The 18,142-nt window shown below is 39.5% G+C and overlaps 1 protein-coding gene across 11 annotated transcripts in view; it reads left to right on the forward strand.

Annotated features, from left to right (window-relative positions):
• Nucleotides 1–18,142, forward strand: part of nav3 (neuron navigator 3) — a 283,136-nt gene that overhangs the window by 88,671 nt on the left and 176,323 nt on the right. For 10 of the 11 annotated variants that reach the window (XM_023350555.1, XM_023350557.1, XM_023350558.1 and 7 more), the window contains exon 1: nt 5,426–5,875. The exons of the other annotated variant lie outside the window; for it this stretch is intronic. In XM_023350555.1, the coding sequence (XP_023206323.1) occupies nt 5,615–5,875 (261 nt within the window). In that variant the 5' untranslated portion in view covers nt 5,426–5,614. Of the gene's footprint in view, nt 1–5,425; nt 5,876–18,142 lie in introns of those variants that run through there. 11 annotated transcript variants of the gene reach the window in all.

Raw genomic sequence — 18,142 nt, forward strand, 5'->3', positions numbered from 1 at the left:
GGCAATTCTAATGCTGCCTCTCCAGCTGAATTTAACGCTGAAGGGCTTACTTCACATCATCAGCTACTTCATTAAACAACACATGTAAAAAGAAATGCCATTGGTTAGTCAAGTGATGTTCAGTAAAGCAGAAAAAAGATAAATTTGACTTCAGTTTCATAGAAAACAAGAATTTCAAAGTCAGGCTATGTTAAGAAATTTTTAAAAAGTTTGGTAACACTTTATTTGAAGGGGTGTTCATAAGACTGATATGACACTGTCATAAATATGACATAACTCCTGCTATGAACATGAACAAGACTTTATGAAGTTTTATGATTGTTGTCATGAAGTGTCATTTGGTAAATAATGACACTTTTAAGGCAAAGTTGCATTAAAAGTCCATTAAAAGGGCCAACTTTGCATTATTTGGTAAATTTATATACTTGATTGCAAAGTTGGCACCTTTAATGGACTTTTAATGCAACATTTAAAGCAACTTTGTCACTTCATGAAAACAGTCATAAACATTCATAAAGAATCCTTCATGTTCATAACACGTGTTATGTCATGTTTATGACAGTGTCTTATGCACACTCCTTCAAATAAGTTACCAAAAGTCTTTTGTACCATATTTTTCATGTCTTTATTGCACCTTATAAATTAGGCCTGTTCAGTAGTATTGTCCCCTAATTCTGGTCAAACATGGGTTGTTTTAAAAAGTAAGCAGTAGGCTGTTATTATTCTTACGGGCTTAACATACAAAGAGGCAACATCGCTGCCTCTCAATTCATTTCCTATGGACATTGCTCAGTTAGGTGACAATTAGATGTCCGGCAATATTCGAGCAAATTTCGCTCTTATACTTGTAGACACGACACAAGAAAGTTGAAAAATGAACATATGTCTCACTGGAACCAGTCAGTGGCGGTTCCATTGACTGCCCAATGAGCTGAAAGTATACACACGTCTTCAACCAGTTAAAGCATGCAGACTGAGATTATTGTAATTTGTTAAAGTACAATTAAAAGCTTTTAAACCAACTAAATGTTTCAATTTAGCTCAAAATTGAAATGGAAGCTTCTATTGGGGATTTTCTATATTTTTACATCTGACTCCAGAGGACTCAGTGCTTCACCAGTCGTGAACGTCGCCACACGTCACTGCTCTAAATGAAGCTGGCAGACACCCTTAAGCTTTAATTGCTATCAGTATTCTTTTGCTTAATATTGCTATTGCCTAATGTAGAAAATTCCCATGTTTAATTAGTGAGCAATAAATATGTAACCAGAAACTCATAAGCAACAAAGTGATGCAAGGAGGTGAAAGAAAATCATCTGAACCGTTCACACTTTTTATGATGGTGTGTGCATGCACACACATTTCCAGTAATTATTCCAGTATTTTTTAGTGAATAGTGCAAGTTTACAACACATCTCATCTAAATAAACTTGGCAGCTTTAATTCAAGTCTCTCCATATGTAATTCAAGTGGAATCCAGTTTCATTCATTTCAGTCCAGCTCGTTTTAGAACAAGCCGATCCAGTAGACAGATTGACTCAAACTTGTATACAGAGCAAGTCCTATTAATTTCTGTAAAATGTCCATGTAAGAACACCACTTCAACTCAATCCCTCATTTTGAGCAAGAACTGGAGGGCAGTGGAGAGGAATAACTCCCTCTTAAGCCTTATATTTGTTCCAAATATAAAACATTCATATTTGGAACAAAAAGCTGTCAAAAAGGAGGAAGAGCTACAAAGTAAATAACTGGGCATTAGAGATGTAGTAATCACAGGCTGAAAAGTTTCTCTTTTTTTGTACTGGTGCAGACAGTGAGTTAGAAACTGGTTGAGTGACATTGTACTTTCAGTAAGCACGTGGCTTGCATACCTGTATGTTTCCCACCCTTTCTTTTAAAGATTTGACAATTTTACAATTTTACTCACTCTGACATTTGAGTTGAGTGTCTGTCTTATTCTTGCAAAGGAAAAAGACAACAAAATCTTTAAAAAAAAACTATCAGGTTTGAGCTGTAGCACGATCTGAATTATTAGTCTTTCATGCTTCACTGGTTGCATCATTGTTTTAACTTTAGCACCTGAAACTCAAGATGGAAAATCTGCTCAATGGAACAAGGAAGTCCAGGATAAAAAACAAAAAACATGTAGGTTTTGTTACAAATGTAAAACAAATATACTTGAACTTGTGCACTTTACAAGATTCACCTTTTTTAGTTAGCCAGTAGCATGCTAGCAGCTCAATCTAGATGTGGTGAAGAGGATTTGAAGTTTGGCTAGCACGGGGTTAACAAGCTAGCTGTGGTTTCCTTGGATCCATAACGTCAAGATCACAAACCCACTACGGTCAAGACAGAACCTATTCCGTTATGGGATGTGGAGAAATATGTTCCAACATTTACTTTTAGATTCTTCAAGACATTACCCTTTAGACTGACCCAACATGAGCATAGTTAGTCTCATTGTTTTGACCTGACAAGTGCTGAGTAATTCCCATCAAAATATGTTTATATGTTTCATTTCCTTTCATCATCAATGTTTCCCTTCCTAATTCAGCCACGACCCAATTGGCTCCGGCACTATTTTAAGAGAAGTGGTTTGCCCTTGTAGCCAAACATAAGGTTACCGACCTGCTTGGCATGGTCTGTGTGGATAAAAGGTAACCTGGGATTGAATATTGACTTTGGAACCTTTACTGCTGTGAAATGAGGAGCTTGCACAACTGTATTACACCAGACGTTCCTTTACCCACACGTCCGTCCAACACAAAGACATTTTCTCTGCACCCCGATGAAAAATAAGGCTCCTTCTGAGCTTTCAAAGCCTCACTAGAGTTTGGGTGTAAGTTTGTTTCAGTTCATTTCACCAGAACCTTATAAGACACAGGTGTCCCAACAGTTCCAGGCTGTGCTGGGAAGCTGGAGTCTGCCCAAATAGGCTCCTGTTCCTGCAACTGAGCCCCCCCACCACCCCCAGCAGGAGCTGGAGCCCAGGCTGGACGCGTGCCAGTCTTTCACGTGGTGTTCTGTTGTTTTAGACCTGTCATGATAGCCCCTGGTGCATGATTGAAAACATGTTGAACTTGCCGGTTCTATTCTGGGCGGAGGGAGGCCGAGGCCCTGGCAAAACACTGAGCCCCCATGAAGCAGAGCAGCAAAGGAAGCTGCCAGATTAAATATGTAATGAGGCCATTCTTAACAGGTTCCCCGAGAGGAACGTTTCATCCTAATATTTGATTGTTCTATTTGCATAGGTTAAGAGTAGGCCTTGCTTCAGAAATGAGAAGGCAATGTATAAGGATCTACAGCGTGGGTTGGTGAGGAAAAGTTCCAGTGTTGCGCGTTTTAGGGAAATATTGCGCCTGCATATTCTTTTCCTTCTTTTTCTTTAAATGCTCCTTTTATTGGACAATCCCATCTTTAAACGGTCCAGTTGCCATGACTCCACACTGTGCCCCTCTGATTCCTGGACTTCCCTCAGCCTCCATAACCGGAACCAGATGCAGCCTTTCCATATAAAACTCTACTTATGAGGGATTCCTTAGGAAAGGAAAAAAATAAGCAAAAACAAGATGCATGTCATATTCCATGGTTTTAATAGAGTCCAAATGGACCACATACAGGCCATATGTTTGTGATGTTTGCAGCTGTATACTTGAAGGGAATCCACGCTAATTTTTCTTAGTCTTGTGAAAAAAATGGTTGAAACAATAAAAAATCCTTATTAAACATAAAAGAAAACTTCATTTAGGGGTTTGTTTTCAGGATCTTTCACTTTCTGTCATGATTGTGATGGTTGGATAAAAGAAATTGACTGGTAAAAGGTTTTCAGCTAAGCTATTTCATCCTCATTATTCTCACCTTCCCCACCTAATTATAGGCGACCCACCTCAGTCTCTATCCTCACTACCAAACCACACATTTAAAATCATACTTTTTGGAACTGTGTTGATAAAAATGCAGGTTTGGTGAATAATTTGAAACTCAGCTTTTTATTACATAAAGATATATATTTAGCTTGACATCAGAGCGAAATCTGCCACTTCTGCTCCATTATTATTTTTATCTATTAAGTGCCTTGTTTTTACTCCCCACATGAAAATAGTTTAGGGATTAAAAGGTTAATTGTGCTAACCCTAAAGCACTGATCATGAACAATAGTTCTGCTAATCCTAAAGTGCTTCTGCAACACAGTATTTAGCGAAACCTTATGCTAACATGCTAACTTAAACTGAGATGATATCTGCCTTTGAAAAAATTAAACTTTTCAGCATCAATTAATTTTGACATCGTAATTTACATGTTCTGTAATGTCTTTGGATTTGCATATATCTTTTTATGTCATTCCTGTGTTTGTTGTATGAAGTAACATTATTGGGGAAAAAAGAGAACCTGAGCAGAGGACACACTCTTCATACACTTCAAAATAAGAGCATGACTCTAAACATCTAACTAATTGAAGGATTTTTAATAGTTCACAATTTCAACTTTCACATTTTCAAACTTTACTCAACTGAAGGTTTACAAAAACAGCCAGGTAAATTAGAATTTATGCAGACAAAACTTTACTTAGGCGTTTTCAAAATGAGCAAAAACGCTAAATGAAAAATTAGCTCCACTGTTAGCACATTAGCAGTTTAGCAGAAATGTTTTCTACAACTGACACATCACACCTCACACCATTTTTTTACCTGAACGTTTTTATTCTACCACCTGGATCTGAAAAGCTTTACTGTAACAGAGCTCTCCCACAACATGATGCTGCCTCCACCTTGTTTTCACTGCATTGATGGTGTGTGAAGTCTTAGTTTTTAGACACTTTTAGCATTTTTGTTTGTAGACTTAAGAAGTCTAATCTGCTCTGATCCCATCAAAGCACCATCTTCCACCCCTACTGCAAACTTTGCTCAACTAATAAGATGGCTCCTGAATGTCAGAGCACCGTACCGTGTTTAAAGGAACCAGATACAAATGCATGCTGCACTGTTTAGCTTTTTGTGTAAAGTAAATTAAAACCTTGCAGTACTTTGCGTTGGCTTATCACATGAACTTCCCTCAAAAGCCACGAAAGTTGGTGGTGGTAGCATGAAAAATGCAAAACAGTTCAACAGACATAAATGCTTCCGACAATACAAGACAGTCCTACACATTCTTGTCATTCTTTCTGTTACTCTCCCACCTTTTTTTTTCTTATAAAAAAGTTCACACACACTGTGTGATCCGTTTCTCCAGATAGTGGCTGTTGTACCTTTCAGAGGAGTTTAGCCCCCCCCACACCCTTCCTCGCTCTGCTGTCTCTGACTCGGTGGTGCATTTCTGACAGGGCGAGGAGGGAAGGGGAGGGAGCTCTGCTGCATGTGGGAGGAGAGGGAGAAGGAAGAGCGCAGGAGGAAGGAGAAGCCCTTTCAGTTTCTGGGAGTTGCGCTCGCTGAAGGCCACAGAATGAGAGCAGTTGCTTTCCTCTCACTCCAACAGGCAACTGCAGGTTTTCTGTAGCTCTGGCTCCCTCAGAGGAAAAACCCTCCAGATTTCCTCTGATTTTTTTTTTCTTTTTCTTTTTTTTTAACTTCCTTTCTCCCACCACCACCGCTCTTAATTTTATTGGCCTAGAAGTACAATGCCTGTAGTTGGTGTGGCTTCCAAGCTGAGGCAACCATCTGTGGTGGGCACCAAGCCGGTGCACACTGCCCTCCCCATCCCCAACGCCGTCCGAGCGGCCGCCTCACAGGGCTTCATGGCCCGGCAGCGGGACCTCGGGCCAGGTGACAGCACCCCGGCGCTCAACTGTCAGCTGTCGGTCAGGTCCGAGTACCAGCAGGAGAGGAGGACGGTGGGAGGAAAGGCCAGAGCAGAGAGCGAGGAGAGCAAGATCTGCAAGGTAAGTGGAGGGCTTGTGTATCGGCCGGCGGCGCAGGTGTCAGGCTGTCAGCTCCTCCTAGGCTGCAGCAGGTGTCTGTCTTCCTCTGTGGCAGATTTATTTTTTTGCACAGCAGTGAGTCATTTGTGCTGCGCTGGAATGTTGTCACATCTTCAACTCAGAGGGGAAAGTAGATGAGTGATGAATCACTGACCGTGTCGTGACTCTCTCTCTGCCCCGTCTGCGTTGTTTTCGGGGTAGAATGGAAGTTTTTATGAAGGAAACTCTAAAGACCTTTCTATCTACAGTGCCGGGATAGATTGGTAGATTTCCAAAGATTTCCAAAGCATGGTTTTACTACATTGTGTGTCCTAGTTTAGCGAACTTTCTTCCCTTTTTCCGATATACTCGGCTGACTTTCGAAGACTGCAGCTGAGGAGTTAAGTTGGTCTACAGAGTGGAGGGAGGAGAATTCAAACCTCCCCGCCAAATGCTTCCAGCAACCCGCTGGCCCATCCCACTTACCGAGCTGTCAGAGCGCAAACTGAAGCATTCCTCTTTGTTTTCTCTCCACCTGCCCACCAGCTGTCTCTTCTTTCTGTTTACACACAAATAAACTAGAAAGAAACCCAAATGTACTTTTCCAATCTGGATTTCATGTTTTGGTGAGGAACAAAACGGTGGATTTGTTTTTTTTCTCCTGGGCTAGAAGAAACACAAATATGAGTCCACGCTCTGCTGCTGGTGAATCCTCCCAGCGTGTCTTTGACCGAGTCCACTTTGCCTCCTGACTGAAGGGGGGAGGTTTGGAGTTCAGCATTAACCTGTTGCTAAACTGACATTATTGTGACTTTTCTTTGAGTCTTTTTCATCAGTTTAGTGCATTAAACTGAGGTTCTGTGTCGATATTCTCAGTCATTTATAAGCCTGAGGCAATTCCTTAAATGATGCAAATGATTCAGTTAAAAAACAAAAAACTTGTTGAGGCAAAAATCTCTGTTTATTGATCAGCTGCCAAATTGTTTTGTTTTATTTTTTTCTCACGGTCACATGTTTCAGGGAGAGTTATTGTGGTCGTGCAGCATGCTACTGTTTACTTTAAGTTAGCCGGAGAGTTAGTGAGAGATTGACTGGACTTGTAGGGAATCCTCAGAGCAGGGCAAGTAAAGTAGAAAAGTTTACAGCCATGGGATACAATGCTAGACTTTTTATAGCTGCTCAGCCAACTGACTTTCAGCTGTTATCGGTCACTTCATGAGGGTAATCAGTCGGTACTAAGTACCCCAGGGGTAAAGGAACGTTTCATTTGTGTACGGACAACAAATATGGTAAAAGTTTTGAAAATCAGCTGGATGAGCCACAATAGTTGGCTGCCTCAGGCGGATATTTATTGTTAAGTGGAGAAAATAAATCATCTCTCCACGATCTTATGTTTTTGAACCACCGTTTTTGTCCTTTACAAGTAAGATTGTGTTTCCTTAGTTCTACATTCTGTTCTATTTGTCACAGTTATTTTGTTTGTTTGTTTTTTTTTTTAGAATTATTTAGTTTAGTATTTTTTGGTAGTGCTGTTCATAATTATATGATTTGTTCCCCCTTTGTTTCCTTAGTTTTTAGCCTCTTTAAAGCATGTTGTTGCATTTATGATACACTTGGCTGCATGTAAACAACTTTACAAGCTAAATTTGACTGTTTTTTAAAAAGTCTGTTAAATATTTGATCAGATAGAGTTGTGTCCCACAGGTATGACAATTTTCATACCTGTGGGTATGAAAAAATAGTTGAACTAATTTAGCTATTGGCAAAATAGATAAATCTGTTCAACTCACTGGGTAACTTTAAACTCATCTGACAGTTCCTATACTATTTTACAACTCAGTGTGACTTACAATCTCTATTGTAAGTAGTAGAAAGATTACTTAGAAAGATTACTATTACTTACATTCCCCCAACAAAACCTTATTTGAAAAACTTCTAGCTATTCCTTTAAAGCCAGTGTTTTGTTTGGGGATTTTGAAGCTGAACATGTCCCATTTCCCCCCCCTACTTTGCGGAAATCCCTTAGGGGCTTCTCATCATCACCATTAACTCAACTTGACAGTTTGACACTTTCTGCAAGCACGTCCTTCTGATACCCGCACTTAATATTCCTGGCAGTTTACAGATCTTAAACTTCTCATTGACTGAGCATCACCTAAATTGCTTCGGAAAGAAAATCAGTGTACCGTAGGCAGGAAGAAATCTCTGGCTTGCCCCGGCCTGTCGGTGTGGTTGAGGAATGGGTGGTATGGAGGAGTAATTAGTCTATCTAATTGTGTTGTGTAGTCCTTTAAGAACCTAAGAACTCCCCTGCATTTCAGAGGAAAAAAGACTGAAATCCTTTTCATTGCTCTGTTTACATATACCAACACTCCTTGTTTGTTTGTTTTCGATTATCATTCAGGATCAAGTGTAGGGGGGAGTGTGTGTGTGTGTGTGTGTATAGGGGTGCAGAGTGTGAGTTCCTGCTTGTTTGTGCAAATGCAACCCCCCACCTCTGTGTGGCCAATAGTGCCAACAAGTGTTGGCTTGTTTGCCAGAAGTTCAGCACATCCTTACTTTGGTTGTATTTTCCGAGGTTTTAAGCATTTCTGGAGGCTCTGCTGGAAATTTCCACCTTCCTCTTTGCAACAATCCAATTTGGCCCGTAACGGAGACCCACCTAATGATGAGTTGAGGCAAAAGATCCTCAATCTATTTTATTATAAGCAGAAGTAAACGAACGATTCACCGGCAGAGAGACAAGGCAACAGATGCAGCAACTGCAGCAGGATGACCAAATTTGGGTGTTGCACATTTTAAAGCATTAAGCCTGCAAGAAGACTTTCCAAAGAGCTGCCAAAGTTAATCTTCCCACAAATACCTTTGTTACAACTCCAATCCCTTTCCTCTGCTCGGGTTGAACAGTTTAATATTATCACATGTACTGTAATGTAAGGGTGAGAACAGGGTCACTTTTTACTGAACGGCTGCCGCTCCCTGGCTGGCTTAGAGGGTAATGGTGTGTGGAAAGGACACAATTATCCTTCTTAGACCAGGTTTATATTGAATGGAACTTAAAATGTGTTGATATATTCGGCTGTGTGTTATTTTCCTTTTGCAGCTAAAGTAAAACATGGCTAAAGGCATTTATGCTAAGTGTCATTTAAATGAAAAATAAGTAGATTGCTACAGTGTTTGAGTGGATTAGAGGCTGATAAATCCATTGTTTTATGCTTGTATTGCTAATACTAGCTGACCTGCTTTCTGATGACATTATTGGCAAATTGCATTGCTTTCAATTGTAATATGGTATGTTGTTCCTAGATCTGAGATACCAACTTCTAAATTTAAATTAGGTAACTATTATTAATTTGAAAATCATTATTAATTTGATATGAAATTCTACGGAATTTCATATCTAAATTCCATAGATATGAATTTAGGTATGATTCAAATTAGCAACATTAGACATTTTCCACTCTCACATATGTAGATTATGTTGGTGCTGCTAATGTTTAAAACTGAATTCCATGTAATTTCTGTATAATATATTTAGTTGAGTGCAGAAAAATCCTAAATGATGGTTGATCATGGTGTAATGAGATCCCGCAAAATTAAAACACTATGTTTCTCAAGTCTGTCTTAAGAATTGCTGTCCAGTTGCTTTGAGCTTGACTTCAAAAGGGGAAATAATTTTAAGGTGTGAGGAGCCTCTAAAATGAAAGGTGTGTCCATTAATGTTGATAAAAGTAGCTAAAATCTAGCCCCTTGTTCTATTCTTTGCTACATATAGGACATCTATATGAAGCAAAGCTATTGAGAAACAATTGCTTTTTTTTACCCAGTCGCTAACGTTTGGCCATGATGTATGTAATGCTCCAGCTTCACTATGACTCAGTCTGTAAATTGCATACACTGTAAACAACAAAAAGAAAGTAGGGCCACAACATCTTTGCCAGCAATAAAATGTCTTAAACATTCCTTTTGCTCCAACTTTAATTCCTCAATATTTGAAAGTGTGGCCAACACGGATTGAATGGCTTCGTTTACTTCCTCCGATGCCATTGCCAAACTACAACCCTGTATAGCTGAACTACGATTACAAAGCAGTGCAGAAACTCAACGCCATCGTTCCCAACTCTTCTGTTTGTCGATCGCTCAGTTGAAATTCATCATTAGAAATCAAGCTAACTGGAAGAAATCCCAAATAGAGCGCTGAAGGGAGATGAGAATCAAGTGGAATTTCATAGGAAGCCAATGGCCACGCTAAAGAGTAGCAGTAGCAGCTTTGCAGTTTAAACCTGTTGGGTTTAAACTGCAGACTTTTCAGACCTTTACAATATTTATCAAAACAAAGATTGCTTTGATAGTTTTTGTAAAAATGTAATTGCTTGTTCCTGTTTCCAACACTACTTTTAAGAGCAGTGTTGTTTTCCATAGTATTTTTACTCTTGTATTTGCTTTGAGATTCCAGACGAGTTTGCAGAGCAGAGGTTAATAAGGCAGAGCTCCTATGAGACATTATTAAACCACAGCTTTGCATGTCTTTGGTAGTACTGGGGAGCACCTGCGCTTATCAAAGGCTTCATCTTAATCTTTCCATGATTTGGAGCTGTCAGAGATACCAATTTACCATCCTTGATGGAGATGAGAACAAGGTTAGACGTTTTGCTCTCCTTGTTGTACTTTATGCTGACAGTTCACATCAGTCACTGCCAGTGGCACTGCAGGATGACAGGCCATGAAGAAGCATTCACAGGAATGGACCAGGCTTCAATAAAGTGCAGCTCCCACTGATATGGAATTAGTTTGTCCCTCATGACTTTTGGCTGCTGTCCAAGTCACACAGCCGGGGGTAATCTAGTGTTTTTAAAGAACTGAACTCTACATAAAGGTCTTTTATCAAATATTTGACATGTAAATGAAGAAAAAAAATCTTTTCATTCACTTTCCTCAATATTTGTGTACTTTTACTTTAAGGGGTCTGCATTCTGCTGTTAATATGCCTTACCCAAGTGAAGAAAAAATCATTTCCGTAGGGTAAACATGGCTGTTATCAAAAATTTCTTTCACCCAACTCGTGACCGTTACATGCGGCTATTTTTGCGAGCCTTTGATGTTCGGGAAATGTTATCCTGCAGAGTACGTGAGTATTTACCGGAGGTGCAGACGAGTGCCAGACACGCTTGTCCACTTTAAGAACAAAAAACATCCTGTTGACCCTGCGTGCGTCCGTCTGTGCAGACGATACTCTACTGACTGCAGAAAACAATCCGGATCTATTGTTGTCTATTTTCTTATTTGGGTCATCTTCTGCTCTGTTCCGGATAAACTTCTAGATGGCAACATGGACACGTTCAAAGTAGGTGCAGTTGCGTGAAGTGTCAGTAGTCCAGTGGCTTGAGTGACTAGAATGTAAGCAGTGGTTGTTCTTTCTCTGGGTGGCCCTTACTGTGTGTATTTTTTCTCTTTAGCTTTCCGTATCTTTGTCTGCATGGTTTTCACTTTGTATCAACTGTTTTATGGGTTCCAAGAGTCTTTTTGATATTTTGGAATGCAAACCGGGTTTGACTTTTCCGATTCACATAGGCTTGTTTCAGTGTTCTGTTCAGAGCCACATCATTTCAACTGCAGCTCCATAGGTGGGCTATTATTTCTGTCGACTCAAAAGAGAAAAAGTTGTCAACTTTGGAGGGATTTTTAAGCAAGAATTTGAAGCAACTTTTTTGAGCTTCCTGTTTCCGAGGAAGAAATCGACCCGTTTGAAAAACATGGGATTTCACATCTATTACCGGTCCTAACAGGTCCATAATCATAATAGTGTCAGTAAGGTAAAAACACTGGGATGGTAGGATCATGTCGTGGAGATGTTTTTGTTTTAATATTTAACGAGGTTCGTGTTAAAACATCAAATACGTCTGTCGTTGTTTCTTTGTGTTTTGTGAGAAAGGTTTTGTTTTTGTGTCAAGCAAAATGTGGGAAAACTAACTATAAATAAGCTTAGTTATACTTACATGTATAATAATTATTCTCCGAAAGTGAGACTTTTAGCTGTTTCCATTCACACTGTGTTTGATGCAGTGACATCACATACAGCCACTGCAGGACTTGAACGTTTGTATTTCCTTGTGACACAGACATAAGAGGATCAGTGCTGTAAGAATTCCCACATCTACCTGATTGCTGCCAGCATTGTATTTTTTAAAATAACAAAAATTGCCAGAAGCGATTGCTTGCTACCTTGGCCATGTCCATGTCCATGCTCACTGGGAACTTAGAGCTCTTCAAACCCTCCATAGGGCGCTGGTTTGTTAGATCTTAAACCTACTCTCTATTAAACATTTGTCATAAGCTTCCACATCCTCTCTACACAAATTGCTGTGTTTAAACTCAAACTCATCTTCAGAGTTGCATAACATCACTATTCATTTGCAATTTGTTTGCTGCTTTCTTGACTGGCCTGTTTCTCGACATAGGATACAGAAATAAATATTGAAAAATGAAAAAGGACAACTGCCTACATAGAAAAAGAAAAGTTACTGCTTTGTCTTGGCACCTTTTTGTATCAGTTTGACAAACTTTATCCTGAGCTGCAAAAGTTTGTTTCTGCAGTTGTGGCATCATGGCAGTAGAAGGTCAAACAGTCTGTGGTCTGTTCAGCCAATTAGAACTAATGTGTTAACAGGAGAAAGCACCCCAGTTCACTTTCCCTGATCCAAGCTGGAAATATGGCAGTGATTTTTGTTCTAGCACATCATATTGAACCATGAGATTATCAAATTAAACATACAGAAGAAAAAAAATCAGATTACCTTAACATATGCTTTAGCCACCGCAGATTTGATTTACTCATATTTCTTTGCCCTGGTTCATTTCATCTGAGATTTTCTAATGATCACTGGGTAAAAATTGAAAAAAAGAGACAATATTATCCATTCCACTGCTTTCTTTTCCCTACTTCTTTCAGTGTTCCCTGTCTGACACGCACTATATCATTGCCTTCCATTCCACAGGGAGTCTGCAGTTGGCCGCAGCATTTAAATCTTGGAGTGAGAACACACAGAGCGGCCGGTGTTTACAGTACAGCCACACCGGTTAAAAATACTCTCCTCTGGAAGTACAGGCGCAGTGTTCATTCTGAAACTTCAAGACAAATTAGACTTGTCGTAAAGCATTTTCATTTGCAGAATTTCAGGAGCAAGGCATTTACAAAGAATTTCATTGTTCAGGTCGACTTAGATGGTGACTAAAATACCATAATTCATGGCAAAATGCACATGCAAAATCCAAAACTATATACATTAAATGATTTTTTATAACTTCAGTGTTGTGTAAGCCCTCAACAGGATGCACCAGTCTAATGCATGTATTTCAGTGGGAATTAATTGCATCCTTAAGTCTTTGTTGTGGGAAAGTGGCTACCCATCGACTCGGGAGACCTGGACATCTCTCCCAGAGTAATAATATTCTCCAGCAATTATGCAAGGTCCCACGGCATTTCCAAGGCAGAAAAGTACGTGCCCCTTCAGTTCATTCTGGCTTTCACCTGGAGTGAAAGTGAAACATGCCTGGAAGCCCTCCAAAGTGAGGCCTACACTAATTCACGCATTAGAGGAGCAAATCTTCTCCAAAGTTCACTCCTGATTACAGAACTCCTTATAAAGCTTAGTTTAGCCTCCCTTCAGACAAAACTTATTCCAGCCTTTTATATCCAGAATCTTGTTGTCATACTTTTTTGGTCATGGGGATCAATTTTGGTTAGAACATAAATTTCCAAGTACATAGTTTCAGCTCTGCTCCTTCATCACTATCAAAATTCAAGCAACACACCACTTATAGCAGATAAAAATTTGATCCATCCCCTCATCCATTTCCTCCTCCATCATCCAATAGTCTTAAAAAGGCTGCAACATGCTAGAACTACTCTCTGGCTTGGCACACAGCCTCACACCTGATCAAGAGAAAGTAGTCTACTTACTGTAACTTCTTCACACTTGACTGAGAGTCTCTCTCGTGCATGCTAAAGGTAAAAGCTTAAAGACAAAAAGAAGCAGAACCACATCATTTGCATTAAAGGAGAAGTTCCAAAGTTACGAATTCAGGGTCCTGTCCATGAACACAGCACATCACATTTGGACTACTGACCATGTTGGGTGTTGGAAGTGAGGGATGGGAGTATTGAACGGAGCGACTGCATTTGCTTTACCAAGTTGCTTATGCTAAAGTAACCATCGCTTCTACTTGTTCAAATCAAGCTAATTTGTCTGTGGAAGTAGCGCTCCTATTGTGGGAGGCAGGCTCATGTCCATGTCACCTGAAACTGGGTTCATGTAGCAAATATCAGCTCTATAGTAAGGTCTACCACTCTTTAAACTTGAGCAAATGAGCCTAAACCACTTGACTGGAGTGGGTTAAAGTTATTGCAATGATTTTTCAAGTTCTTATGAAAGTCTGGCCTGAACCTTTCCTGTGTGAGGTAGCCATGCAGTGACCTGTTATAAGTACCATCTGTGTGCAGTGTTGATCTTCTTGTCCAACTTTTTGTAAACCCATAACAGACTCTCAAGGACTCTGCCTCAACACACTTGATGCCTACAGGTTGAAACTTTGCACTAACTCAGTCAAGACATGCTAAACACACCCATGCAAGCTGCTTTGAGTGTGTGGCGATTGTTATCCATCTTTCCCTTCACCGCAGGTTTTTCCCATTTGTCTCTCTTTAGATGTCAGTTTTTCAGTAGGTTCTGTTTTCTTTTCATTCTCTTTCAGAACTCCTTTTCCAGCTCTTCTGTTTTCCACTCAGTTTTCTGTCACTGTCTCTCTGCTCTTTCCCATTCCCAGCATTCCTCTGTTAGTCCTTTTTTCCCCTTCTTTTACTGGAACTTTTCTTATATTCTGTCCCCCATTCAACTTACTTACTGTTATTTTCCTTTGACCTTCTCTCTTTTCTCCCCCTCTTTTTTTTTTCTTGACCGCCTTTTTTTCAATTAATCTTTTTATTTCCGTAAAATACTTGATGACAAAACCAGAACGGGAGATTTAACACACACCTGGTTCAGTCCTGTTTCTCCAGCTGTCACAGATAAAATGTCCTTTCTCAAAGAATTGATCACTCTTTTTTTTTTTACGTGTGATTTTTTTCTTCCTTATTCCAAACTGCATCGTGTCTCCAGTACATCAAGTCCTGAGTAAAGCAGCTGGAGGCAAACATCTGGGTTAACTGGTGTCAGAAACATCCAACCATGTATGGAGTGAGAGCAAACGTGTTAACACATCTAGTAACACATGCTAACAAGAGCCAGGTCTGCGTCTGGGTTGCTGCTAGGAATGCAAAGATTGATGTTGAGAGTTGTGTCTGTTATAGTGACTCATGACTTACTCAGCACTAGAGCAACTTTGAACAGATTAACAAGGATTCCTTGCACTTTCGAGTCCCACTGGAAGGAAGAAGTAACCTGTGGATCAGGAATGGCAGTATGCAAATTTGCATACTAATATTATGTCTTTTTATTGTAGAATTATGAACCAAAATTGTTGCAAACTTGTTGGTATCCCAACTCAGATTAAATTAAAATTAGGAATAATCTAATTTTGGTGCTCAAAAGTAAATTAAAATTTGGCATGCAAAGTTTGGCCAACCAACCACAGCTGGTAGTGCAAAAGAGGTGAAGAGGAGCACATGCAAGAAATTACCAAAAGGAACAGAAATGGGAACTTGATGTCAGAGTGACTGCTAAGGTTAAGAGATCTGGAGACAAAGTAAGAGAGGCAAGACCGAGACGGTTTGCATAATGCAGAAGAGGGGTCAGTGTATACTGGACAAAGGATGTCGAATACACAGCAGTCAGGAAGGAGGGAAGAAAGAAGACTGTAAAGAAAATTCATACATGTTCTGAATGAAGTACATAGGAAAGGGAAGCAGTTTGGGGTAGCGTGAAAAGGAATCAGGCCCCTCTAGTGGTGACTGATTTGCTTATGGCCACGGTTAGAATAAAGTACACACACTCTAGATTTTCACATTCTAGGAGATAATTGCAATGCACTGATCTTTATTGGTTTATAAAATCATTCATATCTAACCTCAAGTGTAAAAAACCTCAACATTTTTCCACTTCTTTTTCTGACATTGCCAGATCACTTGGAAGATCTTATTTCAGCCTAAGTTTAGCACTGTATTTCTTGCATGAAACAGTACTCTCATGAACTCTAACATTCAAAATACAACGTAACTTTTTTTTTTCTTTTTTTACAATTTCTCAGTGCTTTCTATGGTCTCATATTTGACTCTCTACTTCTGGAAAGCCATTTGCAGATGTCTTACCCTTCCACCCGCCCTTTTGATGAACATTTTTCTTAACTGTAGAATAATGAAATGCCAATTGTTTGGAAAAAGCTTTGGAACCCTTCCCAGATTGATGGGCAGGCAACCATCACTTAAAGGCTGAGAAATGCATTTGGAAGGTATTAAAATATAATGACAGGATGTGATGCTCATTATTTGCTTACATTCAACGTTTGATTGTTCAAAAGCGGCTGCTGTTAACTAGAAAACACTACCCAAAGCGTTTCCTAGGGGGATTCTAGATGGTGGTTTGCTGCTGGACTCTACTGGCACAGGCTTTTATGGGACACTTAACACTCCAAAAAAGATGAACGCATATTTTTTGGAGTGGTTAAATCATCTTGCTTTGACTCATCATTAACCACAACCAGCATTTGTTAATATTTCTTTCTACTGTCTTTGAAACCCACATCCTTCCTTCCTTGATCACTTTGTGCAATAATGTTAAGCATTGCCTTTACCTTTTCATTAATTTGTGCAATTTTAAATAATTGACCCTCGATTGTGTCGTGGGCTAAAATAAAACTCACCCACCCCGTTTCCTTTTGTCCCTATATTGGTCTCAGTTTGGTCCATAAAGCTCTCCAGCTTGGACCAAACAGATCTTTCGCAAAGTGTCTCCTGACACACATTGGGGTATAGTTTTATTTAGTGAATGCAGTTTTTACTCCCACCTGAAGGCTCGTATTGAACTTTAACAACTTCTTGTTTATCCGTCCTTAGAGGTTTCTGTTTTAGAGTTCATTTCCTCTCACAACGCTTTGGCCTTGGTTGTTTTGTCAGGCAGTGGGCTTGTTGAATTTCATTTGTACAAAGTACAGGAACATGACCAATAGAACCTATCCATAGTCTATAAAGTCTATGTCTTTGTTAATGAAAAGAATGATAGGATAAGTTACTTTCTTGGAAGAGGAAGAAAATGTAAACTGGATACTTGGTTCATTTTTAGATAGTATATCAGTGATGGATTTGTACTGTAGGTTAACTGTTAGGATCCAATTAGTCTCTAGGGAACAGTTTGCTCTATCCATAATCTTTCAGTAATTGAGCAAACATTAATATTCCATTAGATTCTGTAATGATGAAGTGCTGAAGGGGCTAATTTTATGTGACATTTCGCCTTAATACCAGAATGTAGTTGGTAATTGACTTGAAATGACAGGACAATAGGTTCCTTGTGACTGATACCAAAACCTATCTGATGGCAGACCAGATACTTAAAATCACCTGACCATTAGGAAAAGAAAAGACACAAGTCTTTTATGCAGCTCATTACTAATACCTACATGAGATACAAAAAAGATTCATAAGATCCATACATTTGAGCTCTTGGATGTTGGAACATCTTACTCTAGATGTAGACGTAGACAATGGACTGACCTGGCGGTGCCCAACTCACACAGGGAACCATCTAAACTTTGTGCCAAAGAAATAGCCTCAGCTTTGAGTATGCAAAGACCATTTTAGTTTTTAAAAGTAATTCCAGTATCTTGTAGTCCCACATGAAAATGTACCCCACAGCCCTACGTACACGCTGTGAGGTCCTTATGCAATATATAAGGACCTCAAAGATCCTTAAAATTAAAAAAATGGACCAAGAAATCTAATTCTAATGACAGGATACGGATGAAAGACTGAAAAAAGACAAAGTGATTAAGAAGACAGTGGACATAGTGGGACTTAAACTGGAGAGACTAGCATAAGGTACTTAACAAGAAATTAAGATCCCACAACACCAGATTGTAACAGATAAACAAATGACACTGAGGCCTTGCCAAACCAAGAAATACAAGGTCTTTGGTGAGATGTGTGGAGCATGAGCTTTTCCTAGAAAGGAGATAAACCTTGAGAAGTAAGAATTCCTGGACTGACGACAGATGTCAATGCCTCATCTCAGCATTGTGGTTTTGAGAGCGTGGAGACAC

This window comes from Xiphophorus maculatus, chromosome 17, assembly GCF_002775205.1.
Source record: "Xiphophorus maculatus strain JP 163 A chromosome 17, X_maculatus-5.0-male, whole genome shotgun sequence".
Lineage (NCBI taxonomy): Eukaryota > Metazoa > Chordata > Actinopteri > Cyprinodontiformes > Poeciliidae > Xiphophorus > Xiphophorus maculatus.